At 48.5% G+C, this 7,500-nt stretch overlaps 2 protein-coding genes across 2 annotated transcripts in view; both read left to right on the plus strand.

The window, feature by feature from the left end:
- LOC310964085 (voltage-gated potassium channel subunit beta-2-like) overlaps positions 1 to 2,028 on the plus strand; it is a gene marked incomplete at its 5' end in the record, with an annotated part of 34,000 nt that extends 31,972 nt beyond the window's left edge. The window contains 4 exons of the mRNA XM_083937081.1: positions 330 to 424; positions 991 to 1,105; positions 1,655 to 1,743; positions 1,845 to 2,028. Of these exons, the coding sequence (XP_083793207.1) occupies positions 330 to 424; positions 991 to 1,105; positions 1,655 to 1,743; positions 1,845 to 1,937 (392 nt within the window). The 3' untranslated portion in view covers positions 1,938 to 2,028. The remainder of the gene's footprint in view (positions 1 to 329; positions 425 to 990; positions 1,106 to 1,654; positions 1,744 to 1,844) is intronic.
- Positions 2,029 to 4,063: 2,035 nt separating this feature from the next.
- Positions 4,064 to 7,500, plus strand: part of slc25a11 (solute carrier family 25 member 11) — a 9,315-nt gene continuing 5,878 nt past the window's right edge. The window contains exons 1-3 of the mRNA XM_083937082.1: positions 4,064 to 4,263; positions 6,272 to 6,424; positions 6,842 to 6,959. Of these exons, the coding sequence (XP_083793208.1) occupies positions 4,199 to 4,263; positions 6,272 to 6,424; positions 6,842 to 6,959 (336 nt within the window). The 5' untranslated portion in view covers positions 4,064 to 4,198. The remainder of the gene's footprint in view (positions 4,264 to 6,271; positions 6,425 to 6,841; positions 6,960 to 7,500) is intronic.

Raw genomic sequence — 7,500 nt, forward strand, 5'->3', positions numbered from 1 at the left:
TGTTTTGTGTCTTCTTGGTTGTTTTGTGTCTCTTTGTAGTTGTTTTGTGTCTCTTTGTAGTTGTTTTGTGTCTCTTTGTGGTTGTTTTATGTCTCTTTGTAGTTGTTTTGTGTCTTCGTGGTTGTTTTGTGTCTCTTTGTAGTTGTTTTGTGTCTCTTTGTGGTTGTTTAGTGTCTCTTTGTAGTTGTTTTGTGTCTCTTTGTAGTTGTTTTGTGTCTCTTTGTAGTTGTTTGAATGAAAGGAGGTGTCGGAGCAGCTGTTCAGGTCTAAACATAGCCCGGGTTAAACACGAGGTCCCCGCCACCTCCACCCCCCCCCCCCCCCCGCAGGTGTCGGAGCCATGACCTGGTCCCCGTTAGCCTGCGGCCTGCTGACGGGGAAGTACAACGACGGGGTCCCCGAGAACTCCAGAGCTGCCATCAAGGTCCCCACACAGACATATAACCAGCACACACACACACACACACACACACACACACACATGAGAGACACACACACACACACATGAGAGACACACACACACACACATGAGAGACACACACACACACACACACTAATGAGAGACACACACAGGCTGCAGGCTGATTACTGTGTGTGTGTGTGTGTGTGTGTGTGTGTGTGTGTGTGTGTGTGTGTGTGTGTGTGTGTGTGTGTGTGTGTGTGTGTGTGTGTGTGTGTGTGTGTGTGTGTGTGTGTCTCTCGTGTGTGTGTGTGTCTCTCGTGTGTGTGTGTGTGTGTGTGTGTGTGTGTGTGTGTGTGTGTCTCTCTCATGTGTGTGTGTGTGTGTGTGTGTGTGTGTGTGTGTGTGTGTGTGTGTGTGTGTGTGTGTGTGTGTCTCTCATGTGTGTGTGTGTTTGTGTGTGTGTGTGTGTGTGTGTGTGTGTGAGTGTGTGTGTGTGTGTGTGTGTGTGTGTGTCTCTCATGTGTGTGTGTGTTTGTGTGTGTGTGTGTGTGTGTGTGTGTCTCTGTGTGTGTGTGTGTGTGTCTCAGGTGTGGCTGCAGCAGCGTCTCCTCAGTGTTGAGGGGCAGCAGCAGCTGAATCAGGTCAGAGAGCTCCACCCTGTGGCCGACAGACTCCACTGCACCGCTGCTCAGCTGGCTATAGGTGACCTGTCTGTCTCTCACCTGTCTGTCTCTCACCTGTCTGTCTCTCACCTGTCTCCCTCTCACCTGTCTGTCTCTCACCTGTCTGTGTCTCACCTGTCTCCCTCTCACCTGTCTGTCTCTCACCTGTCTGTCTCTAACCTGTCTGCCTCTCACCTGTCTGTCCCTCACCTGTCTGTCTGTCTCTCACCTGTCTCCCTCTCACCTGTCTGTCTCTCACCTGTCTGTCTCTCACCTGTCTGTCTCTCACCTGTCTGTCTCTAACCTGTCTGTGTCTCACCTGTCTCCCTCTCACCTGTCTCCCTCTCACCTGTCTCCCTCTCACCTGTCTGTCTCTCACCTGTCTGTCTCTCACCTGTCTCCCTCTCACCTGTCAGCCTCTCACCTGTCTGTCTCTCACCTGTCTCCCTCTCACCTGTCTGCCTCTCACCTGTCTGTCTCTCACCTGTCTCCCTCTCACCTGTCTGCCTCTCACCTGTCTGCCTCTCACCTGTCTGTCTCTCACCTGTCTGTCTCTCACCTGTCTGCCTCTCACCTGTCTGTCTCTCAGCCTGGTGTCTCCGTGCTGAGGGCGTGAGCTCGGTTCTTCTCGGCGTCTCAAACACGGAGCAGCTGCTGGAGAACCTCGGCTCCATCAGGGCGAGTGTTTCCCGTGTTCATGCTTTAATATCACACATGTTTATATTTATATTTATGTTAATTATTAATTATTAATATTAATGATTAATATTCGTGTGCAGGTGCTGTCTCAGCTGACTCCGCCCCTCGTCGCAGAGATCGACGCGTTGCTCGGAAACAAACCGAGAAACTCGAAGAAAATGACGAAGACCTGAGGAAACGTCGTCGTCGTCACGGCGACGGAGGCGTCACAAACATCACAAACATCATAAACATTTATTCTTATATTCATAAAGTTACGGACGTCGCTGCCTCAGTTTAACGCTTTTATGGAAGTTTATGGAAATATGGATTTTATTTGTTTTCACTGACTTTAATACTTCATAAGCATTAGTATTTTATTTTGAAAATCCTTCTTTTATTTTACGACATCTGCTTAAAAGTTTGACTTCATCAATTCTGATGCTTTTGTTGTGAAATTATAATGAATTTGTTTTATTTTTAGACCATAAAAGGGCAGGTATGTGACGCTGGGGGGAGGGGCGGACGTCCATCTGGCTGACGTATACAGGATTAGCCACATTAGCTCACATTAGCTTACATTAGCCACACTAGCTCACATTAGCTTACATTAGCTCACATTAGCTTACATTAGCTCACATTAGCTTACATTATTCACATTAGTGCACATTAGCCACATTAGCTCACATTAACTCCAGCGCCCGGGAGCTAGGCTAACAGCACAGGTTAGCAGCTAAAGGGAATGGGAGTCAGAGCTAACGCTAACACGGCGTGTTACTAAACCATCTTGTTACTATGGAAACACCACCCCACGAACAACCTCAGTCCAGGTCCTGATGACGGAGTTAGCATGCTAATGTTAGCATGCTAATGATGCTAATCCTGACAACTAGCCTCCAGGGAGAAGTGAGGGCCAGAGGCTAGCTGTCACTCAAGAGGCCACGCCCCTAATTATTCATGAACTTTAACCTCTAATCAAATCAAACCAGCCTGGTCCTGATTGGACCAAACAGGAAGCTGGGGGCGGGGCTTGGTTATAACTTCAGGATTTTCAAAATAAAGTAACGACGCTTTTTTTCAGTGAAATGATGAAATTTTTACGTCATAATTCTGAATTTAGTTTGTTTTAGTTTCTGAAATGATTTAATATTAATAATAATAATTTAGAATCACTTTGTTTTATTTAAACGGCGTTCCTTTCAAAATAAGAGTCTGCTGTTAAAGCTAAGTGTGTTAAACTGAGGAGTGTTTCCTCTGAAGTTATGAATTATGTTTCATTAAAGTCGCTCCTGTGAACGTGTTCATTCATTTATTTATTTATTATTAAACTTTAAAGATTCAAACTTATTTTATTTCAATTGAATCAATTTATTAAATAAACGAGTCGATAAAAAAAATAAACTTAACATTAGATATTACAATAAAGCACATTATTATAATTATATTATTGTTATTATTCTTGTTATTGTTTGACCTGTTAAACTTTGTGTCCATAAATATTCTGATATTATTCATAAACCTTGAAACTGCTCCTCATGTAAAACGCAATAATATTAATAAAGTTATGAAACCACGGTCTGGACTCAGCGCCTGTTTGTTTGTTATTATCTTTATTATCTTTATTATCTTTATTATTATAATTATTTCACATATTTTCTGATTGTTTACTTCTGATCTTTTTATATTTGTATTTATTTCACAATGTTTCTTTAAACTGAATTAAATGATTGTAATATTATAATGATATGAATCCAAATATGTTTAGAATTTAACTATTACTATTGTTTATATTTCAATAATAATTTTGCACATTTTTTATACTTTAAAAACATTAAAAATAAATTAATTTGACGCTGTATTGGCAGCTCTTTGTGATGCCTTCAGGTGCTGTGGGATTAATGTAAATGTCTGAATTATGTTGATAAATAATGTGAACATGGAACTGCAGCGCTGTGATTGAGCCCAGGGTGATCATTTATAACTGATCATTAAATATTATTATGATAAATATGATAAATATTAAAGATTATTCATAATCACAAATATAAACAAACTCTTAAAACTGTTCCCATTAAATGAAAACATCAAAAGGAAGTACGGACATTAAGGTGAATTTCCCTTTAAGATCTTTTATTTATTTTATTTGTTTTAAAAACATAAAATAACAAAATCTCGATTGTTTTGTTGTTTTTTTAAGATGGTTCTCAGATTTACGAGCTCTCGCTGGGACCCTGAAGGCAGCAGGCACGATCGTCGCCGTTCGTGGATCTTCGTGAGTCCTCGTGGATCTCCGTCCTCGCCTCCTGATTGGTCCGCTGGTTCCGGACAGAGTCACCTTGTCCCGGCTTCTGCAGCTGCTGAAGCGGTGACAGAGCAGGTGACAGTCCGGCCCAGAGGCGCTCTCAGGCGGGCAGGCAGCGCGAATCCGACCGGGACCGAGCGGGACCGAGCGAACATGGCGGACACTAAGCCGAAGACCTCCCCGAAGGCCATCAAGTTCCTGTTCGGAGGCTTGGCCGGGTACGTGCTGCTAGCTCACAGGCTAGCGTGCTAACAGGCTAGCGTGCTAATGTGCTAATGTCAGTGAAGCTAACAGAGGAGCTACATGAATATTCCGGTGAAATCATCATAATTATGAGATTATTTTATTATTATTATTATTATTATTATATTATTATGATATTATTATGATATTATTATTATTATATTATTATGATATTATGATATTGCTGTTATCAGCCGGTGTGAGTGCACCGGGGCTGTGCTGCGGGCAGTGATTGGTCACCCTGCGGTGTTACGTTAACTCTGGACCCCCATGGATCCGGTGTCTCCCCCCCCCCCCTGACAACAGCGTGACCCTGAGCCCGTGACCCTGAGCCCCTGTGAGCCCCCCCCCCCCCCCCTACAGGACCAGCACACGCCAACTGTTTTACTACGACTTTTAATCTGAAAATATTACGACTTTTAATCTGAAAATCTTACGACTTTTAATCTGAAAATATTACTTTTAATCTGAAAATATTACGACTTTTAATCTGAAAATATTACTTTTAATCTGAAAATATTACGACTTTTAATCTGAAAATATTACTTTTAATCTGAAAATATTCCGACTTTAATCTGAAAATGATCTCTGACCCGTCTCTCTCTCTCTCTGTACCTGTCTCTCTCTCTGACCCGTCTCTCTCTCTGACCCGTCTCTCTCTCTCTGACCCGTCTGTCTCTCTCTCTGACCCGTCTGTCTCTCTGACCCGTCTCTCTGACCCGTCTCTCTCTCTGACCCGTCTCTCTCTCTCTGACCCGTCTGTCTCTCCTCACCTGTCTCTCTCTCTCTGACCCGTCTGTCTCTCTCTCTGACCCGTCTGTCTCTCTGACCCGTCTCTCTGACCCGTCTCTCTCTCTGACCCGTCTCTCTCTCTCTGACCCGTCTGTCTCTCTCTGACCCGTCTCTCTCTCTGACCCGTCTGTCTCTCTCTCTGACCCGTCTGTCTCTCTGACCCATCTCTCTCTCTGACCCGTCTCTCTCTCTGACCCGTCTCTCTCTCTCTGACCCGTCTGTCTCTCTCCTCACCCGTCTGTCTCTCTGACCCGTCTGTCTCTCCTCACCTGTCTCTCTCTCTCTGACCCGTCTCTCTCTCTCTCTGACCCGTCTGTCTCTCTCTGACCCGTCTGTCTCTCTGACCCGTCTGTCTCTCTCTGACCCGTCTCTCTCTCTGACCCGTCTGTCTCTCTGACCCGTCTGTCTCTCTGACCCGTCTCTCTCTCTCTCTGACCCGTCTGTCTCTCTCTGACCCGTCTGTCTCTCCTCACCCGTCTGTCTCTCTGACCCGTCTCTCTCTCTGACCCGTCTCTCTCTCTGACCCGTCTGTCTCTCTGACCCGTCTCTCTCTCTGACCCGTCTCTCTCTCTGACCCGTCTCTCTCTCTCTCTGACCCGTCTGTCTCTCTCTGACCCGTCTCTCTCTCTGACCCGTCTGTCTCTCTGACCCGTCTCTCTCTCTCTCTGACCCGTCTGTCTCTCTCTGACCCGTCTGTCTCTCCTCACCCGTCTGTCTCTCTGACCCGTCTCTCTCTCTGACCCGTCTGTCTCTCTGACCCGTCTGTCTCTCTGACCCGTCTCTCTCTCTGACCCGTCTCTCTCTCTGACCCGTCTGTCTCTCTGACCCGTCTCTCTCTCTGACCCGTCTGTCTCTCTGACCCGTCTCTCTCTCTGACCCGTCTGTCTCTCTCTGACCCGTCTGTCTCTCTGACCCGTCTGTCTCTCTGACCCGTCTCTCTCTCTGACCCGTCTGTCTCTCTCTGACCCGTCTGTCTCTCTGACCCGTCTGTCTCTCTGACCCGTCTCTCTCTCTGACCCGTCTGTCTCTCTCTGACCCGTCTGTCTCTCTCTGACCCGTCTGTCTCTCTGACCCGTCTGTCTCTCTGACCCGTCTGTCTCTTCTCACCTGTCTGTCTCTCTCTGACCCGTCTGTCTCTCTGACCCGTCTGTCTCTCTGACCCGTCTGTCTCTCTGACCCGTCTGTGTGCAGGATGGGGGCCACGGTCTTCGTGCAGCCCCTGGACCTGGTGAAGAACCGGATGCAGCTGAGCGGTCAGGGAACCACGGCCCGCGAGTACAAGACCAGCGTGCACGCGCTCTTCTCCATCCTGAAGAACGAGGGCGTGGGGGGCATCTACACCGGGTAAGACCGGGACCTGGACCAGGACTGGACCGGGACCAGGACTGGACCGGGACCGGGACCGGACCGGGACTGGACCGGGACCAGGACTGGACCTGGACCGGGACCGGGACTGGGACTGGGACTGGACCAGGACCGGGACCGGGACTGGACCAGGACTGGACCAGGACCGGGACTGGACCAGGACCAGGATTGGACCAGGACTGGGACCGGGACTGGACCAGGACCGGGGCCAGCTGCATGTCTCCCATGTGTCACTGAGCGTGTGTGTGTGTGTGTGTGTGTGTGTGTGTGTGTGTGTGTGTGTGTGTGTGTGTGTGTGTGTGTGTGTGTGTGTGTGTGTGTGTGTGTGTGTGTGTGTGTGTGTGTGTGTGTGTGTGTGTGTGTGTGTGTGTGTGTGTGTGTGTGTGTGTGTGTCAGTCTGTCTGCAGGGCTGCTGCGTCAGGCCACGTACACGACCACGCGTCTGGGCATCTACACCATCCTGTTCGAGAAGATGACGGGGGCCGACGGGCGCCCGCCCAACTTCCTCATGAAGGTGCTGTCTCACTGACACGGGCCTGTCTCACTGACACGGGCCTGTCTCACTGACACAGGCCTGTCTCACTGACACGGGCTTGTCTCACTGACACGGGCCTGTCTCACTCACACGCTGCCTGTCTCACTGACACAGGCCTGTCTCACTGACACGGGCTTGTCTCACTGACACGGGCCTGTCTCACTCACACGCTGCCTGTCTCACTCACACGCTGCCTGTCTCACTCACACGCTGCCTGTCTCACTCACACGGGCCTGTCTCACTCACACGGGCCTGTCTCACTGACACGGGCCTGTCTCACTCACACGTGCCTGTCTCACTCACACGGGCCTGTCTCACTGACGCTGTCTGTCTCACTGACATGTGTGCCTGTCTCACTGACATGCTGCCTGTCTCACTGTCACGGGCCTGTCTCACTGACATGTGTGCCTGTCTCACTGTCACTGGCCTGTCTCACTGACACGGGCCTGTCTCACTCACACGTGCCTGTCTCACTTACACGGGCCTGTCTCACTGACGCTGCCTGTCTCACTGACATGTG

The sequence above is a fragment of the Echiichthys vipera genome, assembly GCF_963691815.1.
Source record: "Echiichthys vipera genome assembly, chromosome: 22".
Lineage (NCBI taxonomy): Eukaryota > Metazoa > Chordata > Actinopteri > Perciformes > Trachinidae > Echiichthys > Echiichthys vipera.